Raw genomic sequence first — 17,164 nt, 5'->3', positions numbered from 1 at the left:
TACAGATGGACATAAGTGAAATTAAGAAGATTATGAAAGATTTGGATGTAAGTAAGGCTCAAGGACCGGATGGAGTGTCCAACTGGATACTTAAGGAACGTTGTGAACAATTGGGAGAAAGTATACACAATACCATAGTATGTTCTTTTAGGGAAGGGAAAAATCCCTCTAGACTGGAAGAGAGCCAATATTGTGCCCATTTTTAAAGGAGGTAATAAAGAAGATCCATTGAATTACAGACCAATGTCCCTAACAAGTGTGGTGGCAAAAATAGCGGAAAAAATTGTTAAAAAACAGATGGATGGAATATTTAGAAGAAACACATACATTAACTGACAGACAATTTGGTTTCAGAAGTGGAAGATCTTGTGTCACGAATTTAGTGAGCTTTTGTAGTAGAGCAATTGATATAATTCAAGAGAGAGAAGGTTGGGGAGACTGTGTTTATTTAGACCTAAAAAAGCATTTGATAAGGTATCACACCAGAGACTGCTATGGAAAATTAAAAATTTAGGGGGTTTGCAAGGCAACACACTGAATTGGATTATAGACTTCTTGAGGGACAGAAATGAGAACAGTAATAAAGGGAGAAAAATCTGAATGGTGTAGAGTTACAAGTGGAGTACCACAGGGGACAGTCTTAGCCCCCGTAATGTTTCTGGTGTGTGTCAACGATATGGTGGATGAGGTTGACAGTTATATAAGTCTGTTTGCAGATGATGCAAAATTATTTAAAAGAGTGGAAAACAATGTGGATTGTGAAATATTACAGAAAGATCTAAATAAGATATATAAATAGAGTAAGAAATGGGAAATGGAATTCAATGTAAAGAAATGCAAGGTGATGGAATTAGGAAAAAGCAAAAGAAGACTGACAAGTTCTTACACAATGGGGAGAAGTGGAAATTAAGAAAACCAAAGAAGAAAAGGACTTGGGAATTACAATAAGTGATAATTTATCACCTGAAAAACATGTAAAACAAAATAGTTGGGGAAACCTATGAGTTACTAAGAAAGATGAAAGGGGCATTTGCTTACATGGATGAAGAGATGATGAAAAAGTTGATGGAATATGTGATTCAACCAAAACTGGAATATGCCACAATTGTTTGGTCACCCCATAATAAAAAGGAAATGAGGAAAATAGAAAGGATCCAAAGAGCTGCAACCAAATTGGTACCAAGTTTGAGAGATTTAACCTATGAAGAAAGATTAAGGAGATTGAAGCTTCCATCATTACAAGAGAGAAGAGAAAGAGGGGACCTGATTGCTATATACAGAGCTTTAAAGGGTAAGGATCAAGTTGACAAAGAAGACTTATTTGTGTGGGACTCAAGAGATACAAGAGAACATGGAGTGAAATTGAAGAAAACAGCAAGTAGAAGAGATATTAAGAAATATGGTTTCCCAAATAGAAGCATAGAAATATGGAACAACTTAGATGAAGCAGTGGTACAAGCAACAAATATTCATGAATTTGAAGTTAAGCTGGATGCTTATAGATATGGAGACAGGACAGCACGACTAGGTAAATACACACACACACACACACACACACACACACACACACACACACACACACACACACACACACACACACACACACACACACACACATATTTTAATTTTGCTGAAGTTTATACATTAATGACAACTGATTATTTGAGAGAAAAATATTATTTGTATAGACATTATTACATTACTTGCTATATACAGGGTGTAACATGAGTTTCTGCGGATATTGCTATAGGTAAAAGTACAGATTAATCTAAGTCAAAAATGTTCTATGCATATATACATTTTGGAATTCAAGTGTGTGGCCTGGCGACAGACACAACAGCCAGCTGGGCGGGTAACCATGGCAGGACATGCAGACTTGAATGTCCATTGGTAAAATTGTGAATTATTCAGTAATGATTTCTACAAGTTTTGGAGCTTTACAGTATACCACAATGAGATGAGTGGTGACAACAGACAAGTGATTTATCAGTAAACATAACACAATGACAGTATGGATATAATAAATGACAAATAAAATAATAGCCTACATGACACCATGCATTGCCTGCCCGGGCTGGGAATGAGAAAGAGCAAGGCTAGCAGAAAATCAGGTGATAACTATTCAGTCACGTGCAGTTTTCCACCGAGGCAGCAACAGCGAATACATTTATACTGTACTGTGCAGTTACTTAAAGTAATGTGGGGAGTGTGTGGACATAGTGTTTCTCTGCCATGGTTACCTGCCCAGCCCATCCGTTATATATGTTGCCTGGCCACACTTGAATTTCATAACATGAGTAAACAATGCCTCAAAATGCACATGTGCATAGAAATTATAATAACCTATACTTTCACCTCTAGCAATATCTGTAGGAACTTATGTTACACCCTGTATAAATACTAAGATTTTGGCAAAAATTTCCTTGTCCCCACAAAAGAACTGGATCTATGCCTGTGTGCTCACCTGATGAATAAATGCTGTTGCTCCAGCCATCAAAGGGATATATAAGCTGCTCCAAGCTGCCTTTGCCCAGCCAGTGTCAGAAATATTCCATATCATGTCCTCTTCTCTCGGATCAAGCCAGTACCTGGATTTTTATTTTCAAGTTATTAGTATTTTGAAAATATGGCTATGACTGGTATGTATGTATTTGTGTGTGTGTGCATGTAATTCACTTATAGTTGTCTGATGTTCATCCAGCCAGTTGTTCCCCAACAGAAAGAGCTTAGAGCTCATAGTGACTAATCTTTGGGTAGGACTGAGACCATTCTCATGCCACACACTGAGACAGTGAGGCCACAACCCCTTGGCTTACATCCTGTACCTGCTTGCTGCAGGGTGAACAGGGGCTACACAGTAAGAGGCTCACCCATCTGCTTCACTGCACCTGGAACTCAAAATCAGCCCTTCTAAGTTGAGCCAAGCATGGTAATCACACAAAACAGGTGTGTGTGTGTGTGTGTGTGTGTGTGTGTGTGTGTGTGTGTGTGTGTGTGTGTGTGTGTGTGTGTGTGTTTACCTTGTTATATTGCACAGGGCATGAGCCAAAGCTCATTATGTCCTGTCTCCATAACCATATTTATCCAGTTTCTCTTCCTTCAAATCATTCCAGATTTCAATAGTTCTATACAGGAAGCTGCATTTCTTGATGTCACTTGAACATTCACTTTTCTTTATTTTCTTCTCATGCCCCCTTATCTGTCTCTCTCCCTCCTTCATCTGTGGTACCAAGTAATTTCTGTCTATTCTTTTTATATTTACTAATCTGTACATTGTTATCAGGTCTCCTCTTTCTCTTCTCTCTTGTAGTGTTGGTGATCCCATCTCTTCAAGTCTTCCTTCATAGCTTAAGTCTTTCAATTCTGGTACCATCTTTGTCACTATCCTCTGTATTCTTACCATTTTCTGTATATCTTTTTTTTTCTATGTGGAGCCTGAACTACTGCTGCCTATTCTAGTTTGGAACGTATCATGCTTGTTACAATTTTCTTCATCATTTCTTTATCTAAATAGTTAAACACCACCCTAATGTTTGTTAACAAGCTGTATGTAGAGCTGAATATCCCGTTTGTGTGACTTTCAGGTGATACTGTGTCCTGAATCATTACTCCCAGGTCTTTTTCTTCATTACTTTCCATTATTATTTCTCCACCCATTTTGTAATTCCATGAAGGTCTCTTTTTACTTTTTCCTATCTCCAACACATGGCATTTTCTGGCATTAAATTATAGTTTCCATCTTTAGCTCCATGCATGTATCTTGTCAATATCCTTTAGTAACTCCTTGCAGTCATTTTCATCCTTTATTATTTTCATTATTTTTTCATGTTCAACAAACAGGTTTATATAACTATTTAGATCCTCTGTCATTTCATTTATATATATTTGAAACTTAATAGGTCCTAACACAGATCATTGCAGTACCCTACTTGTCACTTGGCGCCAACTTGAATTAGTGTCTGATTACTGTTCTCATTTCCCTCCCTTGTAAATAATATTCCATCCATCTCAGTGTTGCTCCCTTTAGTCCTCCTCCATTCTCTAGCTTCCACATAAGGCTTTTGTGGGGAACTTTATCGAATGTTTTTTTTTTAAGATCCAGGTATACCACATCAACTCATCCATCCCTCTCTTGCACACCATCTTTTTTTTTTTTTTTCTTTTTTATGTAGGAAGGACACTGGCCAAGGGCAACAAAAATCTAATAAAAAAAATGCCCACTGAAATGCCAGTCCCATAAAAGGATCAAAGCAGTGGTCAAAAATTGATGGATAAGTGTCTTGAAACCTCCCTCTTGAAGGAATTCAAGTCATAGGAAGGTGGAAATACAGAAGCAGGCAGGGAGTTCCAGAGTTTACCAGAGAAAGGGATGAATGACTGAGAATACTGGTTAACTCTTGCGTTAGAGAGGTGGACAGAATAGGGGTGAGAGAAAGAAGAAAGTCTTGTGCAGCGAGGCCGCGGAAGGAGGGGAGGCATGCAGTTAGCAAGATCAGAAGAGCAGTTAGCATGAAAATAGCGGTAGAAGACAGCTAGATATGCAACACTGCGGCAGTGAGAGAGAGGGTGAAGACAGTCAGTTAGAGGAGAGGAGTTGATGAGACGAAAAGCTTTTGATTCCACCCTGTCTAGAAGAGCAGTATGAGTGGAACCCCCCCAGACATGTGAAGCATACTCCATACATGGATGGATAAGGCCCTTGTACAGAGTTAGCAGCTGGGGGGGTGAGAAAAACTGGCGGAGATGTCTCAGAACACCTAACTTCATAGAAGCTGTTTTAGCTAGAGATGAGATGTGAAGTTTCCAGTTCAGATTATAAGTAAAGGACAGACCGAGGATGTTCAGTGTAGAAGAGGGGGACAGTTGAGTGTCATTGAAGAAGAGGGGATAGTTGTCTGGAAGGTTGTGTCGAGTTGATAGATGGAGGAATTGAGTTTTTGAGGCATTGAACAATACCAAGTTTGCTCTGCCCCAATCAGAAATTTTAGAAAGATCAGAAGTCAGGCGTTCTGTGGCTTCCCTGCGTGATATGTTTACCTCCTGAAGGGTTGGACGTCTATGAAAAGACGTGGAAAAGTGCAGGGTGGTATCATCAGCGTAGGAGTGGATAGGACAAGAAGTTTGGTTTAGAAGATCATTAATGAATAATAAGAAGAGAGTGGGTGACAGGACAGAACCCTGAGGAACACCACTGTTAATAGATTTAGGAGAAGAACAGTGACCATCTACCACAGCACCAATAGAACGGTCAGAAAGGAAACTTGAGATGAAGTTACAGAGAGAAGGCTAGAAACCGTAGGAGGGTAGTTTGGAAATCAAAGCTTTGTGCCAGACTCTATCAAAAGCTTTTGATATGTCCAAGGCAACAGCAAAAGTTTCACCAAAATCTCTAAAAGAGGATGACCAAGACTCAGTAAGGAAAGCCAGAAGATCACCAGTAGAGCGGCCTTGACGGAACCCATACTGGCGATCAGATAGAAGGTTGTGAAGTGATAGATGTTTAAGAATCTTCCTGTTGAGGATAGATTCAAAAACTTTAGATAGGCAGGAAATTAAAGCAATAAGACGGTAGTTTGAGGCATTAGAACGGTCACCCTTTTTAGGAACAGGTTGAATGTAGGCAAACTTCCAGCAAGAAGGAAAGGTAGATGTTGACAGACAGAGCTGAAAGAGTTTGACTAGGCAAGGTGCAAGCACGGGGGCACAGTTTCGGAGAACAATAGGAGGGACCCCATCAGGTCCATAAGCCTTTCGAGGGTTTAGGCCAGCGAGGGCATGGAAAACATCATTGCGAAGAATTTTAATAGGTGGCATGAAGTAGTCAGAGGGTGGAGGAGAGGGAGGAACAAGCCCAGAATCATCCAAGGTAGAGTTTTTAGCAAAGGTTTGAGCAAAGAGTTCAGCTTTAGAAATAGATGTGATAGCAGTGGTGCCATCTGGTTGAAATAGAGGAGGGAAAGAAGAAGAAGCAAAGTTATTTGAGATATTTTTGGCTAGATGCCAGAAATCACGAGGGGAGTTAGATCTTGAAAGGTTTTGACATTTTCTGTTAATGAAGGAGTTTTTGGCTAGTTGGAGAACAGACTTGGCATGGTTCCGGGCAGAAATATAAAGTGCATGAGATTCTGGTGATGGAAGGCTTAAGTACCTTTTGTGGGCCACCTCTCTATCATGTATAGCACAAGAACAAGCTGTGTTAAACCAAGGTTTAGAAGGTTTAGGATGAGAAAAAGAGTGAGGAATGTACGCCTCCATGCCAGACACTATCACCTCTGTTATGTGCTCAGCACACAAAGACGGGTCTCTGACACGGAAGCAGTAGTCATTTCAAGGAAAATTAGCAAAATACCTCCTCAGGTCCCCCCCCAACTAGCAGAGGCAAAATGCCAGAGGCACCTTCGCTTAGGGGGATCCTGAGGAGGGATTGGAGTGATAGGACAAGATAAAGATATGAGATTGTGATCGGAGGAGCCCAACGGAGAAGAAAGGGTGACAGCATAAGCAGAAGGATTAGAGGTCAGGAAAAGGTCAAGAATGTTGGGCGTATCTCCAAGACGGTCAGGAATACGAGTAGGGTGTTGCACCAATTGCTCTAGGTCATGGAGGTTAGCAAAGTTGTAGGCTAGTTCACCAGGATGGTCAGTGAAGGGAGAGGAAAGCCAAAGCTGGTGGTGAACATTGAAGTCTCCAAGAATGGAGATCTCTGCAAAAGGGAAGAGGGTCAGAATGTGCTCCACTTTGGAAGTTAAGTAGTCAAAGAATTTCTTATAGTCAGAGGAGTTAGGTGAGAGGTATACAGCACAGATAAATTTAGTATAAGAGTGACTCTGTAGTCATAGCCAGATGGTGGAAAACTTGGAAGATTCAAGAGCGTGGGCACGAGAGCAGGTTAAGTCATTGCGCACATAAACGCAGCATCCAGCTTTGAATCGAAAATGAGGATAGAGAAAGTAGGAGGGAACAGAAAAGGGGCTACTGTCAGTTGCCTCAGACACCTGAGTTTCAGTGAGGAAAAGAAGATGAGGTTTAGAAGAGGAGAGGTGGTGTTCTACAGATTGAAAATTAGATCTTAGACCGCGAATGTTGCAGAAGTTAATGAAGAAAAAGTTGAGGGGGGTGTCAAGACACTTAGGGTCGTCGACAGAAAGGCAGTCCGACCTGGGGACATTTATGGTCCCCTCCCCAGATGGGGACTCCGAGGCTGGTGTAGGAGTCGCCATGATGATTTTAAAATTTTTGAGTGAAGGGTGTGTGTGTTATTAGGTGCTTCTAGTTTTGTGTGGAGGAAGAGAGTTGTCTTTAGATGGCAGGCTGTGACTGCCCCCTTGTGTTGTGAGACACAAAGGGAAATGTTCAGTGAGGTCACAGCTGGGTTTAATGATAAGTTCACAGCACCTCCTGAACAGTGCTTTAGACCTCACTGGGAGTAATTATCGCTTCGGCAGGTGTCTTACTGCCTCCTCTTGTTTGGAAGCTCACTAGATCTGTGACACAGGATCTCCTTTTTCTGAATCCAAATTGCTTTTCTGTAATTATCTTTTCATCTTATAGATATTCCATGCATCTGTCTTTAATTACTATTTCATAAAGCTTGCTTACATTTCTTGTGATACCAGTGTAAAATTTCATATTTCTGCTTTATTTTCCTCTTTGTATGTTGGCACTATGTTAGCTCTATTCCATTCCCTTGGTACTTTTTCTTCTTTCAACGAGCTGTCAGTTATATCTCATGAGGGTCCTTCCATTTGTTCTTTGTATTCTTTTAATATCCATCCATTTACTTGATCTGGTCCTATAACTTTTCAAACATTCAGGTCTTTCAGCAGTTTCTTGATTCCCTCATTCTGTGATACACTTTCAGTGCCACAAATTCAGTTTCCTTTGTAAACAAAGATTATTAGACTCTTATTAGTTCACCCATCTCCTCAGTATTTTCATAAGTTCTTTCCCTTTTTAACTTGTTTATGCCATCCTTTTGTTTCATTTTCCCATTTATGTATCTGTAGAAGAGTTTGGGTTCTTCCTTGCATTTTCTAACTATATTACTTTCAAAGTTTCTTCTCCTCTTCTTATTATACTATATTCATTCCTTGCCTTTCTGTCTGTGTGTGTGTGTGTGTGTGTGTGTGTGTGTGTGTGTGTGTGTGTGTGTGTGTGTGTGTGTGTGTGTGTGTGTGTGTGTGTGTGTGTGTGTGTGTGTGTGTGTGTGTGTGTGTGTATTTACTTAGTTGTATTTACCAAGTTGTGGTTTACAGGAGGGGAGTAATCTCATAGCATCTCATCTCAATGTCTATCCAGTTTGGTCTTTTAATTAAAAGCATGGACAGTTACAGCATTGACAATCTCTTCACTGAGTTCATTCCATTTGTTCACACTTTTTTTTTTTTTTTTTTTTTTTTTTTTACTGGGTGATCACAGTACTGCTGCATATTTTAATGTTGGTATTATCAGGGTGACTAATATTTTCCTCATCTATATATGTAAATGCCACTCTAATGTTTCTCAGTAAGTTGTAGGTTTCACCAACAATCTAATTTATTTGTTTATCTGGTGACATGTCTGTAATGAGTACTCCTAAGTCCTTTATGAATATTGCTTTCCTTACTTCCTTTTCCCCAAGCTTGTATTGCCCTGTTATCCTGTTTTTATTCTTTCCAAACTCCATTATACTGCACTCTTTCAGGTTAAAATCCATTTCCCATTTTTGGGTCCATTCCCAAAGTTTGTCAGGATCTTGTTGCAATATTTTGGTCATTTTCTACACTTACTTTTCTCAGTAGTTTTGCATCATCAGCAAAGAAACTTATATAACTATCTATATCCTCATCCATATCGTTTATATATACAGCAAACATAATTGGAGCCAACACAGATCCTTGTGGAACTACGCTAATAGCTTTTTTCCAAGTGGAACTCCTGTCACTTATTTTCACTCATTGTTCTATCGTTAAAATGTCTTCCATCCAGTCTAATAGTTTTCCTTGTATCCTTACTATGGTTTTCAATTTTCTTATCAATTTTCTGTGTGGGACCTTATTAAAAGCTTTCTTCAGATCCAAGAAAACACAGTCAGTCCATCCATTTCTTTCTTGAATTATGTTTATTAATCTTGAGTAAAATCATATTAGATTTGTGGTGCACAATCTCCCTTGTCTAAAGCCAAACTCTCAGGCTTAATGTATTGTTTTCCTCCAGATGTTTTATATATCTATCCTTTATAACTTTGTCACAGATTTTGGCTCTGACGCTTGTTAGCGATACTGGCCTGTAATTCATTGGGTCTCCTTTATTACTTCCTTTATATACTAGCATGATGTTAGCTTTCTTCTAGACTCCTGGTATTTTTTCTTCATTAAGAGAGCACTTTATTATATTACATACCTTGTCTGCTCTCTCTCTCTCTCTCTCTCTCTCTCTCTCTCTCTCTCTCTCTCTCTCTCTCTCTCTCTCTCTCTCTCTCTCTCTCTCTCTCTCTCTCTCTCTCTCTCTCTCTCTCTCTCTCTCTCTCTCTCTCTCTCTCTCTCTCTCTCTCTCTCTCTCTCTCTCTCTCTCTCTCTCTCTCTCTCTCTCTCTCTCTCTCTCTCTCTCTCTCTCTCTCTGTAAGAGAGACCGGCCAAGGGCAAAAAAAAAAAAAATACACTGAGATGCCAGTCTCCAAATAGGGTCTGAAACAGTAGTTAAAAATTGAATTATAAGTGTCTTGAAACATTTCTCTTCAAGAAGAAACATTGGTGTTCCACAGAACCCTAAGGAACACCAATGTTAATAGATTTAGGAGGAGAACAGTGACTGTCTACCACAGCAGCAATAGAACAGTCAGAAAGGAAACTTGGAATGAAGTTACATAGAGAAGGATAGAAGCTGTAGGAGGGTAGTTTGGAAATCAAAGCTCTGTGCCAGATTCTATCAAAAGCTTTTGATATGCCCAAGGCAACAGCAAAAGTTTCACCAAAATCTCTAAAAGAGGATGACCAAGACTCTGTAAGGAAAGCCAGATCACCAGTAGAGCAGCCTTGACGGAACCCATACTGGCAATCAGATAGAAGGTTGTGAAGTGATAGGTGTTTAAGAATCTTTCTGTTGAGGATAGATTAAAAACTTTAGATAGGCAGGAAATTAAAGCAATAGGATGGTAGTTTGTGGGATTAGAATGGTCACACTTTTTAGGAACAGGCTGGTTGTAGGCAAACTTCCAGCAAAAAGGAAAGGTAGATGTTGACAGATAGAGTTGAAAGAGTTTGACTATGTAAGGTGCAAGCACAGAGGTGCAGTTTTGTAGAACAATAGGAGGGACCTCATCAGGTCCATAAGCCTTCTGAGGGTTTAGGCCAGCGAGAGCATAGAAAGCATCATTACAAAGAATTTTAATAGGCAACATGAAGTAGTCAGAGGGTGGAGGAGAGGGAGGAACAAGCCCTGAATCATCCAAGGTAGGGCTTTTAGCAAAGGTTTGAGTGAAGAGTTCAGCTTTAGAGATAGATGTGATAGCAGTGATGCCATCTGATTGAAATAAAGGAGGGAAGTAGAAGAAGAGATGTTTTTGGCTAGATGCCAGAAGTCACAAGGGGAATTAGATCTTGAAAGATTTTGACACTTTCTATTAATGAAGGAGCTTTTGGCTAGTTGAAAAACAGACTTGGCATGTTTCTGGGCAGAAATATAAAGTGCATGTGATTCTGGTGATGGAAGGCTTAAGTACTTTTTGTGGGCCTCCTCTCTATCGTGTATAAGCACAAGAATAGGCTGTGTTAAACCAAGGTTTGGAAAGTTTAGGTCAAGAAAAAGAGTGAAGAATGTATGCCTCCATGCCTGACACTATCACCTCTGTTATGTGCTCGCACACAGAGACAAGTTTCTGTCACGGAAGCAGGAATAATTCTGAGAAAAATCAGCAAAATACCTCAAGTCCCCCCCAACTAGCAGAGGCAAAACACCAGAGGCACCTCCACTTAGGGTATCCTGAGGAGGATTGGAGCGATAGGACAAGATACAGATATAAGATTGTGATTGGAGGAGTCCAATGGAGAAGAGAGATTAATTGCATAAGCAGAAGGATTAGAGGTTAGGAAAAGTTCAAGAATGTTGGGTGTATCTCCAAGACGGTCAAGAATATGAGTAGGGTGTTGCACCAATTGCTCTAGGTCATGGAGGATAGCAAAGTTGAAGGCTAGTTCACCAGGTTGGTCAGTGAAGGGAGAGGAAATTCAAAGCTGGTGGTGAACACTGAAGTCTCCAAGAATGGAGATCTCCACAAAAGGAAAGAGTCAGAATCTGCTCCACTCTGGAAGTTAAGTTGTCAAAGAATTCCTTATAGTCAGAGGAATTAGGTGAGAGGTATACAGCACAGATAAATTTAGTATGAGAGTGACTCTGTAGTTGTAGCCAGATGGTGAAAAACTTGGAAGATTCAAGAGCGTGGGCATGAGAGCAGGTTAAGTCGTTGTGCACAATCACATCTAGCTTTGGATTGAAAATGAGGATAGAGAAAGTAGGAGATAACAGAAAAGGGCTACTGTCAGTTGCCTCAGACTCCTGTTTCAGTGAGGAAAAGATGAGGTTTAATAGAGGAGAGATGGTGTTCTACAGATTGAAAATTAGATCTAAGACAGCAAATATTGCAGAAGTTAATGAAGAGAAAGTTGAGGGAGGTGTCAAGACACTTAGGATCAATACCAGAAAAAAAAACAGTCAAACCTGGGGACATGTATGGTCCCCTCCCCAGATGGGAACTCCGAGGTTGGTGTAGGAGTTGCCCTGATAATTTTGAATTTTGAGTGGTGTGTGTGTTATTAGGTACTTGACCTCACTGAGTGTAATTATCATTTCAGTAGGTGCCTGCTGCCTCCTCCATTTCTTTAATATCCAATTGGCAATTCCATCTGGTCCATGTGATTTTATTACATCTAGGTGCCTCATTAGTTTCATGTGACTTCTATTTCTAGTCATAGGAGGTAACCTTTGTGTTTCCTCATCTTCATTGTTGCAGCCGGTCTCTTTGGTAAAAATGGCTTGAAAGTGCTCATTCACGACCTCGGCCATTTCTTGGTCTTCATCGTACTGTATTATCCAGACAGTTTCTCTATTTCATGTTTGTTTTTCAGTTTTCCATTCATGTATTTATAGAAGAGTTTTGGGTGGTCTTTACACTTACCAGTTATGTTTTTATAATTTCTCTTCTCTGCGTATTTGTACAAACTCATTCCTTGCATTAGTATGTTCTTACCACTTCCTTGGATGTTTCCTTTTTCTCCATCTATTCCATGCTATATTTCTTCTTTCCTTTGCCTCGCCACACCTTCTGTTAAACCACTTTTTTATATTTGCCTTTCTATATTCTAATTTTAGTACATATTTATCCACTCCTTTATTATAAATTTTTATCACAATCCTCCATTTTTCTTACACACCTGCTTCTTCCATATAAAACCCATCCCAATCTGTCTCCTGGAAGTACTTTCTGAGTCCACTAAAGTCTCTTTCACTATATATTAGTCTCCCTCTTTATGTTTCCCTTTCCTTCCAGTGTTCATATCTTCCTTTAGTTCTAGTTCCAATAATATATGATAACTTTCTCCAGTGGGCTGTTTATAATTATTTTCATCCACAGTCTCAGGTTTCTTTGTAAATGGTAGGTCTAGTCTTGATGGTTCATTATTGTTTCTAAATCTGATGTTATCTTGAACCCACTGTGTGTGTGTGTGTGTGTGTGTGTGTGTGTGTGTGTGTGTGTGTGTGTGTGTTGGTGCACATGCATGCACCTTAATTCCTAATGTGTATGTCTGGCATGCTTTACTATTTATCACTGGCCCACCCTGCTTATTAAAAAGAACAGATTTGAGATTATGATGATGATGATAAAGTAAGTTTATTATGGGAGATATAGGAGTGTTCCCCTAGATTCTTGGGCATAAACCATTTTTTTTTTTTTTCTAAAAATTTGTTAATTATTCATCCAATTTTGTATTGCTATGACAAACACTTCATGAGTTATGAAGAAAGAGGAAGGTATTAAGAAAAGGGACACTTTGCAGATGAGAAGACAGTACTTTCTGGCATCAACCACTTGTTAGTGGAGTGGAATTAGTGGAGTGACACACACACAGCTAAGCACACAGCAGGGTGGCTATAGGTGATTAGCTTAGAATACAGTACCAACAGGGTGGCTATAGGTGATTAGCTTAGAATACAGTACATCTCTGTGTCTTTCATGGCTAATCTAACTTTTATTCCTTTTGTAAATATTAGGAAAGTAAATACAGGCAGGTCCCAATGATACTTTCCTTAACATTTGCTCCTACAGCCAATATTCATGTAAGGAAACATAACTGATGGGAAAAAAGGCTTGTGTTCTATGACCTCCTCAAAGATAGTTTTCATCAAGCAAAACTGCAATAACTAGTGCAACTAAGATATCATTATTACTGAATACATTTCTGTTATCCAGTGGTAAGAAAGATATACATGTAATAACCAGTCACATGGGGACTGTATACCTGGGTTGTAGAGACAGTGACCATGTATTTGCCTGTGTTTGTCAACAAACTCATCTCTGTGTATGTGAATGATTGTACATTGCCACACAGCCCAGATGTGTCAGTAGAAGAACACAGCAAGGCATGTGCTTTGAATTTGCTCTGGGTGTTAATGCATCTCACCTTATATCACCGGATTTCCTTTGCTCATGTAAGCATTTTTGTTCCTAGTTTACTGAACTGGTATCATCAGTTTCTCATGTAATGAATGCTCCTGTAATGGGACCTGCCTGCACTTGGGCAACACCAAAAAGCAAGTCCTTGCTAAAATCAAATTGTTGGATGTAATGTATGATATTGTAATTGATTAACTGTTGCACCTTTTCTTTATAGTTGTGCTTCAATATCACGTAAAAGGTACCTCATTGTTCCAATGTGACCAATGCCGTAGGTGGCTTGTGTGTGAGGCACCATCTTTGGTTTGCCTGTTGTGCCTGATGTGAAGAACAGTTGGGCAATGTCATCAGCTCTGGTGGCTACACATGGCTGGGCTGAACGTCCACGGCATGACTCCAGCAGCTCATTATAGCATATCCACCCAGCACTGCAAAGTTGAACTGTAAAACTTTTTGAACTGCTTTATTTCCAGTCAGATACAAATTGCACAACTAAATCTTTGATTCTTTGTATCCCTTCTGTGGACTTACCGAATATCCTCTTGATTGTCAGAAACAATGATCCGTAGTGGCACAGATTTTGTGATTTCATCCAGGGAGGCAGCCAACTCTGGGGTACATATGATGCAGTCTGCCTCACATTTAGACAGGCGATGAGCAACATCCCTTGGTGTGAGCATGGTGGTGCCACAAGACACAATGGTGCCTGGAAACATTAGCTTCATACAATGCTACCCATGACTAGAAGTATTTCAAGGGGTATTAAGTGCATTATCTGGGGCAGACTGAAGGTAGTATGGCCAACAGCCATCTTTCTATTTTAGGTACTAGTAAGATTGCTGTTTTGCCCTAGTATTTCACTGATAATGCATATCACAATACAAGAAATAGTAATCAAAATAATGTAGCCACTAATTTACATAGTAAGTATTATTTTAGTCGCTAATGGCTCATGTAGTAGAATCACAGTGGTGGTAAACAAACATTATGTCTTATGTTGAAGCCTTCACTTCTGTAGGTATTTTGTAGTACATACACCCTCACTTTGAAGACTTTCCCTTACTTTGATCTGCTTCTCTCTTCATATTATTGACTGCTGCTCTAATCCCATCACCTCCTGAATCCAGTGCAGTAAATGACAAAACTGGAAAATCTGCACTGCAATAGCAGATATCTCATAAATATGAATACATTATATACTGAGTGAAAATGATTCACAAGTATTTGTTTGGCCTCCAAATGGAACCCTTGGCCTGACTTAATCTCTGACATAGTCTTTTAAGTTATTTGAAAACTTTCATCAACTTTGCCACAATAATATGTGAACTGCATTAATTTCATCTTAAATAATATCTCCATTCTGAAAGGTATTTTTTTTGGTTATGTGGTTTTTTGAGTGCATCCAATCTAAATTTCATAAAAATGTGTTTATTTCATATTTGTGTGACTGAATTACTTGTGTATTCTGTAGAAAAACATAAGGTTTAATATGTGGTCTTAGGTGTCCAACTATATGACAGGTGAAGATCAAGGATGAGAAATGCTGGAGGAACATCAAGATGCTTTTGAGATTGGAATGGGGATGCATGCTCTTGTTTACTGTAGTGACGGGGGAAGCCACAGAGGAGTGCAGGAAAGGAGATTCATGGGAGCTGCAGTCTTAGTTGCTGAGACACAGGAGGAAGTTAAAAGAAGATTAATATATATGGATCAATGTTAAGAAATAATTCATTCATAAGGCTATAGGATTCATTTGTTTGTATTTCACCATACAGTTAAAAAAAATCCATGCCCATATGATTTGGATGTGCTTCTTATAATAGTCAAAGGATTGGGAGGTTAATTTATTTACCTAGTACATGGTCTGAGCTAAAACTCATTTGTCCTGTCTCCATATCTGCAGTCATCCAATTTCTCTTTAAATTTACTCACACTAGCAGCTGTAACCACCTCCTCACTTAAACTATTACAGAGATCAGTGCTTCAGTACAGAAAACGATATTTCTTAATGTTACTGAGACATTTTTGTATGTCCTCTTGTACATCTTGTCCCCTCAACCATATGCATCTCCAAAACTTGTCTGTCTACCTTTTCCATATAGTTTATTAATTTGTACACTGTTATCAAGTCTCCCTTTTTCTGTTTTCTCTTTCAATGTTATTATTATTATTATTTTTTTTTTTTCACTCTTCATAAGTCTTTTCCTTCAATTCTGGTACCATCTTCGTTGCTGCACTCTCTATTCTTTCCAGTTTTCTTATACAGTATTCTTCTTCCTGTGTGGAGACCACACAACTGCTGTGTACTCTAACTTGGGGCTTATCATAGTTGTAATTATTTTTTTCATCATGTCCATGTCCATGTAGGTAAAAGCCACTCTAATGTTACTTAACATCCTATATGTGGAGCCAAAATTTCCTCTTATATGCTTCTCTGGTAACAGTGTGTCCTGGACAATCAATCCCAAATCCTTTTCTTTATTACTTTTCATTATTGTATTGTAATTCCATGTTGGTCTCCTTGTATTTTTTCCTATCTTCATCACATGACATTTCTTAGAATTAAATTCAAGTTTCCACTTTAGACTCTGAGCATAAATTTTATCCAAATCTTGCAGTAGCTCCTTATAGTCCTTCAGTATCTTTATAATTCTCAGCAACTTTGCATCATAACCAAACACATTAATGTAGTGTGAGTGGTTGTACACGGAGTGGAGAGGATGCACTGGCTTGTTACCTATTTTTGTTTCATACCTGAGTATCTCATGTCTAAGTTATGTTTTACCTATAGTATCTTTTAGTAGAAGACTGATAAAATCATGTAATAGAGAACAAAATTAGTTATGCCTGCTGCATGACAAAAGCAAATTGCACACTGTATCTTCAAAATGTATCTTTCATACAATTCCACAGAATGTAGCAGCACTTACTTTACAACTAAAAGGATATGCTTCCACTGAAGTTTCAAGTGATACTTGGTCAATGGTTATTGCATCAGGATAACATGTAAACTCAGTCATGCTAACTTACCACACCAAGAGCCGGCAACATTCACCACCCACCAGGCCGGCACCTTGGGCAGCAGCACCAGGGCACACTTTGGGGGCTGGGGGTCCCTGAGGGCAGTGGCTAGTGTCTTGGCTTGAAGGAGAAGGTCACTATAACTCACAATAGTTTCCTTCTGTCCATCTGTGAAAAACAAAGCTGGGTGGCCAGGCTGAGGAAAGAAGGGATATTTGTCCATAATTTTATCATAAATTATAATTAAGCAAGTGCAGTTTTGCACACAAATACTATTTAGAATTTCAATAATTTCTTTTAAGGAATTCCACAGTGAGTCATCACAGCTTCATACTGGCATAATGCTGCCAACATCAGTGTTTTGATTTATGACAGACAGTATGTAATATATATATATATATATATATATATATATATATATATATATATATATATATATATATATATATATATAAACAGCAGTAGCATCATTACTCTGGATATCACCATCATACC

The 17,164-nt window shown here is 39.1% G+C and overlaps 1 protein-coding gene across 1 annotated transcript in view; it reads right to left on the bottom strand.

Annotated features, from left to right (window-relative positions):
- The window catches only part of LOC135112784 (acyl-coenzyme A synthetase ACSM3, mitochondrial-like), a 39,923-nt gene that overhangs the window by 22,111 nt on the left and 648 nt on the right, over positions 1-17,164 (bottom strand). Inside the window, exons 4-7 of the mRNA XM_064027594.1 lie at positions 16,679-16,865; positions 14,180-14,354; positions 13,894-14,076; positions 2,465-2,588 (exon numbers count right to left, since the gene is read on the bottom strand). Coding sequence (XP_063883664.1) covers positions 2,465-2,588; positions 13,894-14,076; positions 14,180-14,354; positions 16,679-16,865 — 669 coding nt within the window. The remainder of the gene's footprint in view (positions 1-2,464; positions 2,589-13,893; positions 14,077-14,179; positions 14,355-16,678; positions 16,866-17,164) is intronic.

This window comes from Scylla paramamosain, chromosome 24 (assembly GCF_035594125.1).
Source record: "Scylla paramamosain isolate STU-SP2022 chromosome 24, ASM3559412v1, whole genome shotgun sequence".
Lineage (NCBI taxonomy): Eukaryota > Metazoa > Arthropoda > Malacostraca > Decapoda > Portunidae > Scylla > Scylla paramamosain.
Note: the sequence above shows the minus strand (reverse complement) of the source record. Positions and strands in the feature narration are given on the sequence as shown.